This window comes from Osmia lignaria, chromosome 6, assembly GCF_051020975.1.
Source record: "Osmia lignaria lignaria isolate PbOS001 chromosome 6, iyOsmLign1, whole genome shotgun sequence".
NCBI classification, from domain to species: Eukaryota; Metazoa; Arthropoda; class Insecta; order Hymenoptera; family Megachilidae; genus Osmia; species Osmia lignaria.
The window spans coordinates 8,717,665-8,736,021 of NC_135037.1; the positions used below are offsets into that span (position 1 = coordinate 8,717,665).

General features: G+C 33.8%; 2 protein-coding genes and 1 long non-coding RNA gene across 8 annotated transcripts in view; 2 read left to right on the top strand and 1 right to left on the bottom strand.

The window, feature by feature from the left end:
- jvl (javelin-like) overlaps window positions 1-18,357 on the top strand; it is a 68,890-nt gene that overhangs the window by 844 nt on the left and 49,689 nt on the right. Inside the window, exon 1 of one of the 5 annotated variants that reach the window (XM_076688559.1) lies at window positions 13,363-14,216. The exons of the other annotated variants lie outside the window; for them this stretch is intronic. The gene's annotated coding sequence lies outside the window, so the exon portion shown is untranslated. Of the gene's footprint in view, window positions 1-13,362; window positions 14,217-18,357 lie in introns of those variants that run through there. 5 annotated transcript variants of the gene reach the window in all.
- LOC117607789 (uncharacterized) lies at window positions 62-10,076 on the top strand. 2 transcript variants are annotated; one of them, XM_034331914.2, is made up of 6 exons: window positions 62-635; window positions 925-1,084; window positions 2,313-2,477; window positions 3,292-3,493; window positions 3,783-3,920; window positions 9,229-10,076. In XM_034331914.2, exons 1-6 carry the CDS (start codon window positions 492-494, stop codon window positions 9,386-9,388), a joined length of 969 nt encoding a protein of 322 aa, XP_034187805.2. In that variant the 5' UTR covers window positions 62-491; the 3' UTR covers window positions 9,389-10,076. The 2 variants fall into 2 exon arrangements, with proteins under 2 accessions (XP_034187805.2, XP_034187806.2); XM_034331915.2 differs by having other exon boundaries at window positions 82-635; window positions 2,313-2,474.
- Window positions 16,248-18,121, bottom strand: LOC117607790 (uncharacterized). Its single transcript, XR_004582240.2, has 3 exons — window positions 17,985-18,121; window positions 16,506-16,731; window positions 16,248-16,384 (listed from the first exon to the last, which is right to left on the bottom strand). It is a non-coding gene; the product is annotated as an uncharacterized LOC117607790 (long non-coding RNA).

The window sequence follows — 18,357 nt, forward strand, 5'->3', positions numbered from 1 at the left end:
GGTCATAAAATAATATTTTGCAGTTACAAATGTTTGTAATTGCAAAAGTGCATTGTTTATTATAATAATACTCCAATGAGTGTTTTTTATTTAAATATAAATATGTGTAAATATAAATATAAATATTAAATATATATATGTATAGGTGTAATTTTCAAAAAGTATAATTACACGAAACTTGAATGGAAACAACAAAATGCGTCCTTCACGTTTGATGCAAATAACACGATTTATCACGCATGTTTTCGCCGTTGCTCACCTTTCAACGTGTACCGAGTGCGTCTAACATTTACACGCGTTGAATTGGTTATGTTAGAGATATTGAAACCGAACGTGAGTGAAGGAAAACAATGAAAGTAGTGGTCGGTGAAAAATCGACGGTCGATAAAAAGCTGATAGGTTACGTCGATTTGTCCGCGTAAATTGACAAGTAACCCAAAGGCCTCCGCCTATTTTCTGCCTGCCTTCTTGTCGATTATTTGACTTTCGCTATGAGTGGCGAGTCCTCGTCGAGAATCGTATCCGGAAGTGAGGCTTCTGCGTCGAACGACGCGGAGGAATTAGGTACGCAAGGTTCCGCTAATAGAGACATTAAGAATTCGAGATCGTCCGTCGCGAGTAATATAACCAGGAAGGTGAGACCTTAGGTTTTGTTTGACGTTTGTGAAATAGAAAATCAAAAGGGAGAGATTCATTACAAACTGCAATAATTTTTTTTGCTATATAATTTCATTTCGTTTGTGTTAGATGCAAGTTATTATTCGTATAAGATATTTTCATCGTTTAGTATTATATCAAATATTAAAATAAAGAATTAAAGAGATTAGCAGATATATTTGTTTATTTAATTTAAATCTTACACGTGACTAGACATTTTGCCTTGTTTTTTTGAACGAAACCTTGTTTAGCGATCATAACGAACAGATCAGATCGAAGCTACCTAATATTGGTCGTTACCTGAAACGTTTGGGATCGAAAAACGGAGGGAGACTCAAAATCGATGAAACAGCGACTGCTGGTTCTTCAGAAGTGACCGGAGTCGTGGAGAATAGTTTAAATCGTACCGAGCTAGAAAGTTCAAGTGGTAAATGTTTATTTGTATATAATACATTTATTTTAAAAACTTATTTCCTGCTAGTGACTCGGTATCGTACATACTTTCGACTAAATACATCATGCTTCACATTAGTAGGTCAACAATATCATGAAGAGTAATGACTGATAATATATTTTAGTGCTATTAATAATAGCGTTGATACCCGATAATATTCTAATATTAAATACACTATTATTAGAGAACCTGATCTTTCAAAGATCTAATTATTCCTTAGTTTATGAATAATACTAAGAAGTCATTCTCCATATAACACGGCATTTCTTACAATACGATTTAAAAATTGGGGAAATTCTCATAGGATAACATATACAGTTATCGACTCCTGTACAATGATTGGCGGACCATGGAGAGAGACCCAAGACGGCGGACCATGCAGAGAGTCATAATTTTAATTAAATTTTCTATTTCATATTAATTTAATTGTCTAAATTTTAATTATCTTTCGTAACTCGAATACTTTTTGTTTCGAATAGAATTACAGGTATTTATATAAGAAATGCATTATATTATATTTTCTACTTTTTTAAGAAAAAGGTTAATCATTACATAGGGGTCAATAACTGTATACGTTATCCCATAAGAAGGTATTTTTATAAGACGGTTCGAAAATTGGGAAAACCCCTGTAAAATATGGCACTCTTTAACACCGTGTGAAAATTGGGGAAATCCCCGTTAATATTACAAAATTTAGGTTTCCAATACATTCCGGTATTCCTGGGATACCTGAAGTGGTGAAAGGGTATCGGCGGCTCACGCGGGGGAGGGGTTTTAGTGGGTAGAATACCATTCCTCAGAGGGGTGGTATGAGTCCTACACTGGCTGGGCCCCTTAGCCGAATAGGCGACTGAGGATCACCCTAACGAACGTAAATGTACTTTCCTTCTAGCAAAAAGAAAGATGCAAATAATGGAAAAGAAACTTTGTTGTTTCCTAATATTTTACTATCAAATACACTAATGTCAATGAATGATAACACGCTCGCTGCCACATTGGTCACTGGTGACATCACGAATTTAATATTATCGAATAATTAAAGTGAGAAATGAGTAATTACAATTATAACGCATTTTACTGCACGCGACCATTTGCATTGTGCCAGCGAATGTGTCAATTATTCCAAAATTGAACGATTCAAAATGCAATGCCAATAATGTTCATGTTTACCATTATTCACATAATACTGTTCATTCGTCAGTGTCCACGATCAATGAACAGAGTATTACGGAAGACAGGGATTCGGTTAGCTGGCCAGAGACCCGTGTGGTCGAAACGATATGGCACGACACCCATGATGACTCTTCGAATTATTTCTCGGCACTCGAATCCGAAGGACCTTCAACCTCCATCGCGAATACAAGTAGTACTTTCAATTTGATTGATTATGGGGGTACGGTCAGGCAGATTGACTTATGCGGGCTCATTGATTCTCCTATCGAAATATGTACTTTTGTATAATAATTCATAGTTTACCCGTACATTGTTATCCACCTTCTATCTAGATTCTTTTTTAGTTTGTTAAAGAAATTACATTTTTTACTTTTTCTTCGATTCAGGATTTATCTTAACGATTTTATATATCTTTTTTTATTCCTAGATCATAGGAATAGTTCTTGTCATTATTGAGAGATATATTGTTAATTATTAATTAAATTATTATATATTAGAAAATATGAAAATACACTGTTTGCGTTTACTATGAATTATCAGAAATTAATTAAAAAATATTACATTAATACTCCTCTTGTTTAAAGCTAGATACAATTCAATTTATTGCAATTACTTTCAAATAAAATAAGCATAATTTTCTCTTTACTTAATAGGAATCTAGCAACGTTTGAAGTATTCATTCAATTGAATTATTACAATAACTAAACAGATTCTTTCTTCTTAGATCACACAGATGGTTACATAATGCAAAGATATTAATTAGATTGCTATGTATTTTTACAACTCGTACCCACGCGTGATATAAACATTAATTTTTAATTAATTTAATTAGCCTGATGCGGTGATAAAAATTCAATGAAACATTCGTCACGAGATAGACATATCATATGTCAGGGAATTTTTGTTTCGTTGCGTTACCATTTTTTTCTCTTACACGACACTGGAAGTCCAGTAATGTAATATTCATCGATTCGTGCGTCACGAAATTTAGTCGGGCTTCCTTGCAGGCGAATATCAGACGGGAAATCAAACCATGAGCTCGACAGCCACCACGTTAGTCGAAACCGAACCCATTCGAATGATTTCCATTTCCGTGAATACCAGCGAAGCTATGACCACAGACAGGATATTTGTCGGGGTACTGAATCGTGAAAACTCTGTAGCAAGAAATATTCTGGAATTCAGGGAAGCATTAGCCATCCCATTAGGGTAAATTCAATTACGATCTTACTCCTATCTGACGAATTACCGATTTTTTTTTTTATTGTTATATCCTAATATTTTTTACATAAAAAAAAAAAAAAAAAATTCAAAACGATATAAATAATTGTTTGAGAAATTAGTTTGCTGAAACAAGGGTTGAACAGGGTTGATCGTTGTTTGTTTCCTTATGAGAGAAAGTAGTTCGATTTTACAAGCATTCTTCAGATGTTCGAAGAGGCAATCAAAAGGAAAAGGGTTTCGACTAAGAAAGACTACCAATAATTGTACTCTTTAGAACACCAACGGAAAGGCTTAGAGATCAAGAGCCTCGAACAATCCCTTTAGTCTACATTCAAAGCGAAGATCGTCACGAGCACTACCTTCAGGATACCGTGAACGGTGAAAGCGGATTTAGTAGATCAAGTACAATCGGGTAAGCGATTTGTGTACTTGGAAATTACACGGCGATTTAAATCGTTATTCTGCACCGTTCATTTCTTTAATCCTTCAATCACTATTTGTTTGACGGTCTCATTGGTAGAATTGCTCCGGGTCTATTTAGACCTGTGCAATATTTTTATTCATCTATTTATTTATTTAACGGAATGTGTATATGAATTCTTTTTTCAATAGTTTATAAATATATTGCTTTTACTTCTTGCTGTGTTAAATACTGAGTCATAAGACGAGTGCATCGAACGTATACAATAGTGCATAGGATGCATCGAAACGATGTACGATAGTTAATTAGTTCACAGGCTGGTCTTGAATGAACCCGGAGGCCGTTGAACAAGGTTATCCCTTCGAGGCTAAGACCTTACTATAAGACGATTACTAGAAGCTGAAACTTTCTTTCTATATCATACTTTTCCATTTATGTAACACGTAGATTACAGATTTTTCATACAGTCGCGTTTATTATTTTACTTTCGCACAACCTATACTTTGTAGTAGTTTTTCGAGTATCAATTTTTTAACCAGTTGCATACAGTGCGTTATTAATTGCATTACGTAGACGGTGTAGAACGCGTGCAGTGTGTTATCGATTGTAATGCACATATATTATAGAACACAAACAGTACGTCATCGATTGCATTGCACAGATATTATGGAACGTATGCGCTGTGTCATTGGCTGCAGTACATAAGTATTATAGAACGAATGTGGTGTATGATTAGTTGCATTGCACAAGCACGCGCATAATGCGTCGTCGATTTCATCGCGTAGGTATTGTAAAATGCACCCGAATCGTCACTGACTGCATTCCATACTATGTATCCACCGACGACAAGAAGTCTCGTCGGACTTCTTCGGTCGCATCGGTTGACCCTCTAGTTTTACACGAACCTAATTAGTAGATGCGATCACTTCGACCAATCATACGTCACGATCGAAAGTACGCGTGAGCTGAGGTGGGGCGCGGCCAATTAAATTGCATTATTCTCACGTGACTTTTTGTGATAGGTGGACAGTATGCAAATAGTGCAGCATGCACAAATGATCGATACAAATATAATAATCGACAAAAGGAAAACGATAAACACGTGGCTGAAGCGATTAAATTTGATTGAAATACGTTATATGTGGTTTCATTTGATGCAGGCTTTTTGTATAATATCAATGAATTTTTCAAATTATTAAAAAATTTCATTTGAATCAAAGTTTATTTCAGTAAGTCAGTTATTATATTTATTTTTTAAAATTGTTTCGAAATGGTTAGCTGTAAAAATTGCAAGTAACTTACCGGAGCTAATAGTCTCGGTAACAGGTTGCACGTGCAGTATTTTCTTGTTTTGCTCCAGTTTTCGCGTGCGCGTTCTCAGCACACTTTAAAGCCGCAGCCCTACGCGAAGATATCGAATGTACAATTGCGCACAGTGGTATGGCTGGTAGGGTAGAAGATTGCGGCGCATCGATGTGGCTCCGTTCGGTAAACCTACTCGCGTGCTAACCGCGTTAAAAATCGGTAACGGTATCGTTATTGTGGCCGGTTTACATTCGTTCAACGTCGGCGACACTCCCGGTAACTCCGCCGGAAACAGTTTTGACCGGTTCATCGTCTTTACCTTTATTAGCAGAGTCGAATGAACTCGTCCAGCGATTGTTGTTTCCCTCTGATGCAAAGAAGAATGATAGAAAATGATTAGATTTATGCTTCCTTTGATAAGTAATCTTTCATCATTTATTAGGTCAGTTCTGTTAATTTATCTATTTAAGTTGCAATTTTTTTTTTAATTTTAAACATCTTTTACCCATTTCGAAGACTCATTAGTGTCTAATTATTAATTTAAGTTTGAAAACTTTAAGGAGTTATTAATACCAGATTAAAACTTGAAACTTCGTTAAACTTTAAAATGAAAAAAATTTCGATCAATAATCAGGTCTTCTTGATTCTTCAAGATATATAAAATAACTTGCTAAGAGAAAATGCTGTTGTATTCTGCTCTTCTTTATTGTATTACATTTAACCCTTTTATGGTTAGCTCTGATCGTTCATCTTTGCTTCTTCATTGTCTTCTTTTAACGAGGTTGGTGTACGTAATCCACTTCTGGTTTCCAGTAACAATTGAGCTGAGAAATGCTTGATTTTCGTATCAAGATAATTCGAAGTAAAACACGCGTTACTTACCATTTTTAGGCGATGAAGTGCTCATTATTCTGACGTTGGACACTTCCTTTATTTCCTTAAAGTGACTGTGTGCAGTTCCGTGGGATAAACTGACCCTATTCGAGTTTTAACTCATTGTTAGTTCCGGTTCTGCTTTCGTAAACTCGATTAACATAATGCCATCAAACTCTGTGGAACATTTAGAACGTTATAACGGTGGCATACTTACAATTACTACTTGATCTTTGATATAATCTCTAAAAAATATCATACACAACAGCCATACCCTAATTCAGAATTTGTCAAAAGTTTTCAAAAATGTTTTTATTAAATATTGTGATATGAATACTGAATTTTGCTATAATTACCTATTTTTCTAAATGTCTGCAAAAAAATTTTTAAATAAAAAATAACAAATTGATTAGCTTGTTTAATCCCTTCATGACTTTTAATCTATTTTAATTACTTTAATTATTTCTAATTTCCCAAAATGAAGGAATTGAAACTGGTTACTCGCACAGAATAATCGTAAAGGAAATCCACATCCTTGTATTAGATGGAATGATTTGTTCAGGTATTTTCTGGAAGGAAACACGGCATTTATTTAATTCCGTCGAGGCAACCGATTTGCACAGAATCCGCCTGTTCTCGCTCGAGTTTCGTGATTTACAATCTTGCAAACTGTTAGCCGCTTCTCACCGATCGGATCGACCCTATGGCGTGCAATAAAAATACAAAACTATAATTAACTAGCTTCCTAGTGCAATGAGGAAGGATTAGTTAATGGCTGTTTAGAAGGCGAGCAATTCTATGCTTACGATGAGCCTTTCTGAATACCTGCAGGAAGGAAATAATAATCGTAACAAATAATAACGTCTCGTTCGAACTTTCTCGCATATTATCGCGGTGGGTAGCTTCTTTTACAATAATTCTCATACGTTACATTTTTCTTTAACTGACGCTGTAAAAAATGAAAATTTGTCGATTTATTCTAATTATTAAAAGTGAATAGGAATGGTTAATTTTCAAATTTCAATTACCATTATTAATATAATGGTAATTTTATTTTAATTATTCCTAGTCATTCAAGGTGTTAATGAAAATCATGCTCCGGTTGTTCGCTGACCAATCATTCCATCTCGTTTTCGTTTCACTCGGCAGTATGGACAAATTCAATTTTTATCAAAGTTTTATCGCGTTCAGATGGTGAAGTGTAACTGAACAACGAGTTCTGCTGGTAACGCGAGGTGCCAGACTTTCACGAGTATGAGTCTTGTTCACTGGATCGTATGGGAGATCTTATTTGATTACAGGCTGCGTTCTACCGAGCAGTGGTTACGTCTGATCGTGATTCATTCGTTTCGTACACGCGTGTACAATATGCGCCAAGTTTGCACCTATCGATCACTTCGTTTGAGAAAGTACATTGATATACTGGGTAATGCACATTGGAATATTAATTTTTTTTTCTGTTATTTATAGCACCCTTTGTTCGCAATGAGTGGCAGATATTTATACATTTATAGAATACCAGAACGTGAGTTCGTAGTTCTTCATTAACGTAATCAACAATGATAATTCAAAAAGGGTAATTAAGATATAATACCGCATACTAGTTTGGGTTTAATTAATTTAACAGTTTCATAAGAAAATGTATAGCACATTTTATTTTTTATAGTAGTTTGATTTTTTTGGTCCAATTCAGGTCCCACCTAAGTGTGGGTGGTATTAAAGTCAACGTCTTAAGCAACCTCTTAGCACATTAATAAATAATGACTAGGAAATATAGAAAATTCTACATTATTTGTAAAGTAATAAAATTTGGGAAATGTCAATATTTTTAAAATAATAAAATTTGGAAAATGTCAATATTTTTCAAAATAATAAGAATTGGAAAATATCGATATTTTTAAAACGATAAAAATTGAAAAATGTCAATCTCTTTTTTAATCAATAACCATTGAAATGAAAATGTTCATTAATAGATGTACTTTCTCCAGAAGTTATGCAAATAGAAATTCGAGCAACTGATAAATTTCACTCGCTAAAGAATAAAAAAAAACAGCTGACTGGTAGTTGCGGTTACATGGACGGGTTGCTTCTCTTTCCGTCCACCTACTTTCCGTTACAGATTCTTCGACTCTAATGAAAGGGTAAAATCGCGGTTCACCGTGGAATAACTTGGGCGATTTGTCAGGGAGGCAGGTGCATCCTGGCACGGAATATGGATTCGTTGTTTGGGTCGATCGTGTGCTACAGTTATACCGAACGGTTGTACGTGTACCACGCGGCCATGGCGTGCCGATAAGCTTTGCAAAATTTCGATTACGGAAGAACGAGCAACTAACCGCTGTCTCGTGATTCAGACCCTCGTAATTAACTTTGTTAAGAATGTTGTTAACTGCAACCAGGTCGGGACGAGTACTGACGAATCGTGATCGAACTAAGTCTTTCCCATCTTTCTAGACGAAACCGTAATTTATGGGAAGTTTAATTAAGTAAGGTGATCTGGTTGGTAATTTGCGAAATAGTTAAATGAAACATTAATAAGATGATGATCAGTAAACTGCGAATATTTATGCAAATTTATTTTCTTTTGCATGTTTTTTTATAAAACAAGTGTACTGGATATGAGTCACCATTTATGTTTAATTTAATAGCGAGGTAAAGAGAGGGATAGAATTAAAAGTCATTTAATTATTAATCTCATAATTTATTTATATTAGGTGAATTCATTTACTCTGTTGAATTATAGTCAATTCTCTTATGTTTGATAACAAACTGTCAATTATCCATTACTCTAAACCTGTGCAAACTTGACATAATTAGAAACACAGTAGCCCTTTATTCTCAGCTAGCGACCGATCATAAATCAAACACACGTGCACCGTTCAAAGCGTAGTTTGAAGCACGCGATTAAACTTCCTTAAGATACATCATACGCGATAATGAGACGAGTAGATTTCGTTAACACAAGGCTTAATCACGCGATTTCAGATCATCTATTTCAGGAATCAATTGAATAACTAAAATTAAAAATCTGAAATGGAAGAAATACATTTAAAAAATAGAATCAACCGTTAGTAATTAGAGGCGAGTAAATAAATAAATTGTAAATTTTATCCATTCTTAGGAGCGAAATTAGCAGCGTCTCTGAACGCGAACATCCGGAAATGCGTAATCGAAGAACAGGACAAGATGCTTCGCCACAATTTTATAATAATATGTTGGGTGTGAATTCGGTGATCCGTAAGCCAATTAATTATCAAGACGATGAGCCGTCTATATACTAATATTACCTGATAAAACTTTGAATTTTGATAAATAAAAGTGCATTCCATTAAGATGTTTCGTTTTATTTATTGTTAAAGTTTATGCTTTTAATGTGTGTAATAGGACTAATAAGGATAATAGGAAATAATATTTCGTTTCAAAATTAACGAAAAAAATTTGAATAGGTAGATTATTTCTGTACACGTGTATCCGCACTTATAGCGAGTTCATCTGGTATGCATATCTGTAATTAATTCGTAGTGAATGGTATGCACGTATGAATAGTGCAATCAGGAACTGCAAGCGGAAGCTACTGTTCAGTGGTGAACGGAAACAGATCTAGCTTCGTTTCCGCACGAGTTATCATAAATAGTCAAACAATTCTACTACGTGAAGGTGTTAGATTTTTCTTATATGTACCTATGCCAGGGGTGGAAGCGGAGATTAGCGGAGGGCCGTACTTTTTAAAATGATTGCATTCATTAGTTAACTTTGCATTTCAGAAAGGTATAAATTGTACCATAAAAATCAATGTATTGACGTGAAAAATACGAAACGAATCTTGGGTCGCGCATGGGAAGGAAATCTCGGTTCAAGGCGGATTTTTCTCACTGTCTTGTGGCGGGCCACAAAAAATGTACCGAGCAAAGTGGGCTACCCTAAGAAATGGGGTAGGTAGAAGATGGCGTTAAGAATGGTGCGCTAAGTTTTATGGGGGCATTGCCATTTTCCCCTGAGGAAAACCTACTTGGGAAAAGCAAATGCAATTTTCCTTAATTTTCTATTTAATATAATATCTTTATATTAATTTTGTTATATGTTTTCAATATTAATTTCAAGTTTCATTATTATAGCAGATCAAATGTTTTCACTGACGCGTTTTTCTTGCACTTTCACACGAAAGCGTGTGTCCAATTTCTACTTAAAATGCTTTTATATATGCCGGCTGGAAAACAGGAATGGTTGCAATTAGTAATACCCAACTCGTTATGAAGACGCGCGCTTAATAGCGCATTGTCTTTTGCTGGAACTTGGCAAGTAGGAGGAACCCATCTCGCATACATTACGCGAACAACAGATTTTCTAATTTATGTTAATTTCGTGGTTATCGTTCCCATTGGGATACGTTGAACGTTGCTGCAACTGCACAGCTTTTCTTTCGCAAGTTTACTTTCGCTCGATCGATTCGATCGATCCGATTTCGTGGAAATTGGAATACGTATTGATTTTATTGAAATTATTTTACTCATACGCTGTAACGCCTTCGATGTTCAATTTAAAACTATAATCTTTAGTTTTGCATGCTTTTAAACAGATGAAATTCAAATTTATTTTATATTTTATTAAAAAGAGAGTGTATTATCAATATTTCATTTGATAATTTAAAATACACAGTCGTATAGTTGCACTAGGAACGAAGGGGTTAAAGAAAAAAATTCTAAACCAGTTACTGCAATATTTTCTAAGAATCTATGACTAAGCTTCTCTTAACAAAATATATGTATTCCCTATAAACGGTGCAATAAACGTGTTTGTGTCTAGAGCTTAAAAGCGTTTGTCGAACGTGTCCTACTTTTAGTATGCAAGAAAACGTAGGAGGTGTTCGTCCATGTCCCAACGATGGTATTAGAAAGCGTATTACACGGTTATGGACCTTTGTTTATCCCTCATTATCCAACCGACGATGATTACTCACTGGTAATTTAATTTTTTTTTTCGTTTTTAATGGATCTTTTACATAATCCCTATTCCTATACGTATTCAGGTTATGGTTTTTGAAATGTAATCCTTCGATACTTTTACTTGACGATGATTAACGACAATGTTTCGCTTAATTAAGTAGTCCAACTCGATCCTAGAAAGTAAATATACGTTCACACGGAACCTGCTTATGGTACGAATTTTTATGTAGGAAAAAACTTGTATTCCAGGGGAAGTTGAATAATCGAAGGAAATACGTTATCCATTTTTTTGTTTAGTGGTACGTAGAGTTGCTAGAATGTATTTTAAAATGATTAGAAAGACTGTTGCAATGAGGTAATTTTAATATTATTTATATTTGGAAATCTTCTGAAAATTACAATAATTATATAAAAAATTACTCCAAATACTGTAATTCAACCACAGTTAAAATTCTTAAAATAGAAATTAGAGAATGGAAATATCTGTATAAATTTAAATTAGTTTTAATTTTCATTAGTTAATTTATTATACATTTCGTTATCTTTTCAGGGTAATTAAGTAGTCATCAGTGATTGTTATTCAAATTTAATATTACAATAATCATAATAAACCCCCTCTGGGTGCGGGGGTATAAGAATAGACCCAGGGTAATTCCTGCCCGTCGTAAAAGGCGACTTAAAGGACAATCACTCACATAGGCCTGATCTCTCTTCATTATTTTTCACAATGCAATAAATAAAATAAATATTTTTCACGTTATTTTAAAAGACAAAGGCATTATGTTCTCTTGCGTTAAGTTCATTCGGTGCGTTGATTTATTGAGATTTTAATTAATGTTCTAATTAGTTACGTTCCGAAGAGTTTAATTATGAGGAATGATAATTACAAACACCTTCTATTCAACCTTCTCCGATATTTCTCTAGAGGTATCTTTTCATAATTGTTGTAGGTGATTTATACCATGCTTCCATTCTCTATGGTTTTCTTCATACCTATTTTATTGAATCGAATAAATAACGAAGATTAGCAATGAATCATAGTTATTTCTGATCAAACGTGCAAATTCAGAAAGGTTCTGAACACCATTCACTTGCATTCGTATCTGTAATTGCTTTCCATTTGTACCTATCTGTTTTGTATAAAATGAATTTTGATGTCTTTTTTGTAAACAAAACAGTATAAAGAAATTACAACGTTAAATTCCTTACATTTTAAGCAAAGTATTTTTTTATTAAAAGTAATATTAAATGGAATTTAAGAAGTCAGATTTTTAAGGGTTTAAAGTATTCTATAATTAATTTAATAATTAAATCCTCGAAATCATCATTTAGAACATCCTTTCATTCTTTCATCTAAATATACTGTTATATAAAGAGAAAGAGTTTGTGAGTTTGATTGTTTGTACCTGATGATCTCAAAAACTACTGGACCGATTTTCATGAAACTTTCACTGTTTGTTTCCTTATGATCTCTGGATGGTCATAGTCTATGTGTACTATTCTACTAACTCATTATGATTTAGAAAAAAAAGTAGATCATTGGGTTAAATTATTTTTGCATCAACATTGTAGTGCTGTGGAATCCCTTTTTGTTGCAAAAATATTTTCATAGAAATCTATTTTTTATAATAACTTAAATTGTGATAATTCAAAGAATACTAAAATTATTAAAAATAGATGGATTTGGTATCGAGGATTTTTGTATAATATTATAAAATTTGCATAAAGTTGCCAGTTTAGCAAAATTAAATAAAATCAGGTATTATATAAAGAATATTCAAGTCGCATGATAATTTACGATTTAACTTTTCATTTAGGATAAAGGGTTTAAATAACTTGTAAACATAGCGTCGAAACGTTTGTTCTCCAACTTTATCGTCACGCAAAGTGCAAATATCTGATTGTTCTTTACGTTCGAAACAATGATCATTTTTCACGCTCTTCGTGTCCAGCCTGTAACCACGGAATATAAGCTATTTGAAACTTAAGATGTTTGCCATAAAATTCTTCTAGATACAGAGCCACGTAAATTGATGCAGATGTTTGTACAGGTGCTTTTTAGTAACTCTGCTGGAGAACATAAATAGATACGCGGGGGATGTTGGTATTCCAGAATGGTCTTATGTTGATTTTTAATATAGGTATCACTAAGGTCAGAGTTGCAAATTGAAGGTAAATAAATGAAAAAAAATTAATTTTTTTAAGCCTCCATCGGCATACTATGGGGTTATCCAAATTAATTGTCACATCTTCAAATTGAAATAAAACGCAAAGTATTTGATTTTTGTATGGTTACTTTATTTTAATACAAAGTCTATTTTATGACATTAATTATGAAAAATAATATCAATCTTTTCACGAGGAGGAGACACCAATTGCCACCAAGATCGGGTGATTTAACACCATTAAATTTTTTTTTATGGGGTTTTTGGAAAGTGAAGTTTACGCCAATAATCCAAAGACTATTGACGAGCTGAGCAACAAAATCACAGTCGCTATTGATGAAATTGAATTCCACTTGTGTGAAAATATAATGAAAAATTGGGTGAAACGCATTAGGCTCGTAAAAAAAGCCGAGAAGGACATTTGAATAATATCGTCTTCGATAATTTATGTCATACAGTAGACTTTGTGTTAAAATAAAGAAACCATACAATTTGAATTTAATTTCAATTTGAAGATGTGACACTAAATTTGGATAACTCTATAGAAGGCTTTCAGGCGAAATTTTCACTTTTCAGAACTTGCCTTCGTGTTTTTATTTTTATTGCAAGGAGGTTTATTGAATGTTAAATTAGAAACTTTAATGAATATCTCAAAATTTCTTCAGATTTTTTTCAAGTCTAGAACAATATAAAATCAGATCCGAGAATAAAAGATCGCGTTAGTGAAAAAGAACATTGCAAATGGAGGGTCAAGTATCTGCAAATATCCTAGATCTAAGTGATCCAAGCAACATTGAATAATTCCGCTGGTTATTTATAAATAATTTATTAGAAGAAGAAAGCGATGACCACGAATTCAGTTGGCGGTTTAGTAACAGAATCCAAGATCGAAAGTTTCAACGTAAAGGCGGAACGTATAGTATAACAGGAAATCCTTCCGGACGAACCCTTCGGTTACGCGTCTGGTTGACTGGTGGACGAAAACGCCCAGTAGACGTATGGTAAATATACGCACGAGTGTGTTTATTAGTGGAAGTTAGGAAGTTTCACCGACACTTTCAGTGGTTGGCCGCTTCAGAGCGGTTTGCATTTCACTGGTGAAACTCGCATGGAACGTATCGTCGAAACAAAATGTTACCAAGCCGGACACACGCCTTAGCTTTCCATCATTTTCAGCCTTTGTCCTTGCCGAGCTTGCATACACGCGTCAGCCTATATTCCATCTCTAAATACGCACTCATGCGATCTAACCTTTTACTTTTCTCGTTGCTTCTCTCGGGAGAAAATGTGTGCCAACCTTATTTTATCTAATCACCGCCTTACATTCGTTCGCTTTTATTACAGTATAGTAATTACTGGCTCGCGATTCGCAACTTTCGTTTCGTTTAATTTTGCAACTCTAACATGTGGAATTCCTGATTATACTGCTAGGTTGATTTTTCGATAATTTCGAACAATTTGTTGCATGAAATTGCAATCTGTTCCCTCCTTAACTCCTTACTTTATCATTTATGGAAATTTAATGGAATGGAAAATTGGTTTTCCAGAAATGGAACTTGGAAGTTCCATTTGATTGTCAAAGATTAAATTGAGACTTAACTCGGGATGCAAACGTGATTCCTTTTCTTATCGTTGAAATTGAAGATAATGGTGCTTCAGTAATTTATTGGCAGAAGAATTCCCAGCTGCATCAGAACTTGGCAATTTTGGCGATTCTTCTGCACTTCCATAGTTGATTAAGCCTTTGGGGACGATAAACCCATAACTTTTTTATGCTCTCATAAAAAGAGACTTGCTATTATTGGCAGAGAGATTCAGCTTATGGCAACCTGCCAACCGATCAAAAAGGTAAAAATTTCTTGGCAAGTATAGCTTGTTACTCGATAGAAAAGAATTGAACATCCTTTTATAGATGACTAGTAGTACCCATGGGCGCTGCCCACGACAAAAAATTATTGACGCCTCCTTTTTGGCCTCTGGACAGTACCACGGACCAAAAATTGCAATTTTACTATTTTTCGCCAAATTTACGGTAGGTAAGCTTTTAAATGACACCTTAATCGTAATCGCAGGACACGGGCCGGCTGAGTTTGCTCGTTGGAACACCTAAGTACACTTTACATATAGATTTGGTTACAAACAGTATAAAATAAAATTTCTGAATCAAACTGTAGTTTGGTTTTATCAACAGTTAATTAGCGATAAAGTTAATTAGAAGGTCTAATGTGTAATTAACGATAAGTTGCAATGTCAGTGCCTCTTGACGTCATAAAAATTCATTATACAAGAAATAAATATAAATGAATCGCGGTATAAGTCATTATGATTTTGTATTTAAATAAAAATAATGAATAAGCTTTGCATCGAAACTCTATTCTTAACAGGTACTAACTCAAGTTCACAATTGAATTTCGTTCTGCACACGTGCGTTTATATCACAATGGTGCTTTCTGTGCATTTCAGAAGTGTTTTAATAAGTCGACGTAGAGTTTAAACGCTCTTAGAAATGCTTACAAGTTCAGTTATTTAACATGACGCTCTTCAATTACTATACAAAGTTCTGCTGAGCACTTGAAACTTCGTTTCAAAAGGATAAATTTCCATATATTTACATCTTTGCCTTGTTGTAATATTAATACAAAACAGCAGTTTATGAATTGCATTTAATTCCAAAATTCAGCAAAAATATAATGATGTAAGCAATGGAAAATCTTTTTATGCAATATTATATTACCGGTGTTAATAAAATTAATTGTTACTTAATATTCTACTAATTAACACCTCGGTTGCCATGTTGGTCTGTTATTTCGATATGCAATAATTTCAATAATTATTTTTTATTGATGCAATGACTACCGAGGGTTAACAATTATAAAAATTAATATTTTTATTGCCGTGATCTGAAATTTTATTTGTTCACGGCAGAAAGTAAAGTATACTATTGTAAGGGTAGAGAAAATTGATGGATCGTGCATCGTCGTCCTAGACGTCTCGCGGTTTTGCACTTTCTCATTTTATGAGACATGCAAAAGCAACACGAAAAGCTATCCATGTTTGACATACTTTCCATGGGAAAAATTTGTACCACAATTCTTTGACGAGAAATTGATCTCAAAAGAGACAGTAGAAAAGTCTTCACTGCGGTTTACTCTCGCTATTCCTTCATTTCCTAAAATCATGAAAATTTAACTTTTATCAGTCATATATTTCAAATATTGAAATCAATGTTTCTTGAAGTAATTGAAGGGTTGAAATAATATGTTTCGTTGGAAGATGCAATTAATTTATACTTAATTGGTTGCTGTGCTGCTTTATTTGGATCTCGAATTTAGGGCGCAGACATCGTTCTGACGTATTTAGTCCGTGGACATTTTCATCTGGTTAAAAGTCTATTTCTGTATGTCAAAGTAACCATGAATTAGCAATTCATCTCGACGGGTCATCGTAATTCCTGCACCTTACAGTTGCTGCATTCCGTTTCTCCTCGTAAAACTGTTGTATAATGATTCTTTACGCCTAGTAGCAAAGTTAATGATGCATTTTTTTGCTAAATTCTTGCTCCTAATTATTGTGATTAAACACCGCTTCTTTTTGTTTTCAAAATTCAGAGTGCAAGGTAATTTTCCTAATACAAACCTTGTACAAAAATGAGTAGAAATTATGAAATAAAAAATTAACACCAAGCATTATCATTCATTGGATAATTAGCATCTGCTAATTATCAGCTTTTTGCATTTTTTTAATACCACTGATAATTGTTGGAAAAGTTTAAGAATTTAAACGTGATTAATAAGGCACTGTAAATATTTAAGTGTTTCGTTATGCTAATTTACATACTTTTTGCAAAAGGAACGTCTAATTTAAAAAATTAAATTTTTATAGAAGTTTTCATAATCTATCTTTTTGCTATATAAATATACTTTTTAAATAGTATACTTCAGTGATTTCGCGTGGAATGTCAATGTAATTACAATTCGAACCTCGTCTGACCGGAAATGCGTACAAAACTCGATGAAATAATCAGAAAGTATGCTGACTCAAGGATCGGCGAACAGGAAATGTGACAGTAGAACACAATTTTTATTTTTAGCTTTTCTAATGAAATTTTAGTTTCATCGATGGAATATAAACCATGTTATCATTTGTCCTATTTCGATCAAACTATATTTTACGACTTCTTCTCTAAATATGTAATTTCTCTTAGAAAATCTTTCAACTGATGGAAAGGATGTTACAATTTCCTATGATTCCTTGATAGAGAAATGCGGTTTCTTAGAAAATCGTTCGAAGTGATGGGAAAAGTGTTACGGCAAATGAATCTCGATAATATGACGATAGTTGAAGAATTCTTTTTAACATTGAACCTACTTTTAATTTAACAAATCATATTCTTTAATTCCACTAGAGCTCTATCTCAAAACGTTTAAAAAAAAAACCACACAGAACACTTTCCACTTTACTAATCTTTGTCTTAAAAAAAAAAAAGAGAAAAGGAGGGGGAAGGAATGTTTTACTTCTCGAATAAGATAGAAATAAGATCAGTTGATTTAAATGTTAACTCTCTCTTAAGAAGAACTTTAAAAGAAAGAAATATATTTAATCACGAAAGGTTTAATAATATAATTAATAAAAATGTTGCACAATTTTCGAGGAGAAAAAAAAAAAACTTGAAACGTTGGCAACGAATCTGAATCACGCGATCATCTTCCTAATTTTTTTCTTACTGCTAGCATATTGCATACACGTGTCGTGTTTTATAACTCGATTACTTGAACAAACACGCGGGAGTCTCTGTTTAACGCCTAATCTGCATCGGCATTACGGAAGCGCGAAGGCGTAACTCCTTTGCTGTTCTTGCGAAACTAGTTTCCACTGGACAAGATCAGGGCTATTGGTAGATCGATTCACGATTTCGAGGTTACACGGTGGATAGAGGTAGATCTGAAGAGTTGTAATAAATAATTGAACAGAGTCGAGGGGAACGAACATTATAGAACGGCCATAGACAACTCTATGGATCGTGGGAATTCTATTGCTTCAGGTGATGCAGTTTTTCTTATGTTTCATGAAAATGCAGTATTCTATTAAATGACCAATTTCGATAAATGAGAAAACTGACGTGATTCGATGACATATAAAAGT

What these genes read in the sequence shown, in the direction of transcription:
- LOC117607789 (XM_034331914.2), top strand. Translation starts at nt 492, where the DNA reads ATGAGTGGCGAGTCCTCGTCGAGAATCGTATCCGGAAGTGAGGCTTCT. An exon ending in GCATTAGCCATCCCATTAGG is followed by an intron (nt 3,494 to 3,782) that starts GTAAATTCAATT and finishes TGTACTCTTTAG; the next exon opens with AACACCAACGGAAAGGCTTA. An exon ending in AGTAGATCAAGTACAATCGG is followed by an intron (nt 3,921 to 9,228) that starts GTAAGCGATTTG and finishes ATCCATTCTTAG; the next exon opens with GAGCGAAATTAGCAGCGTCT.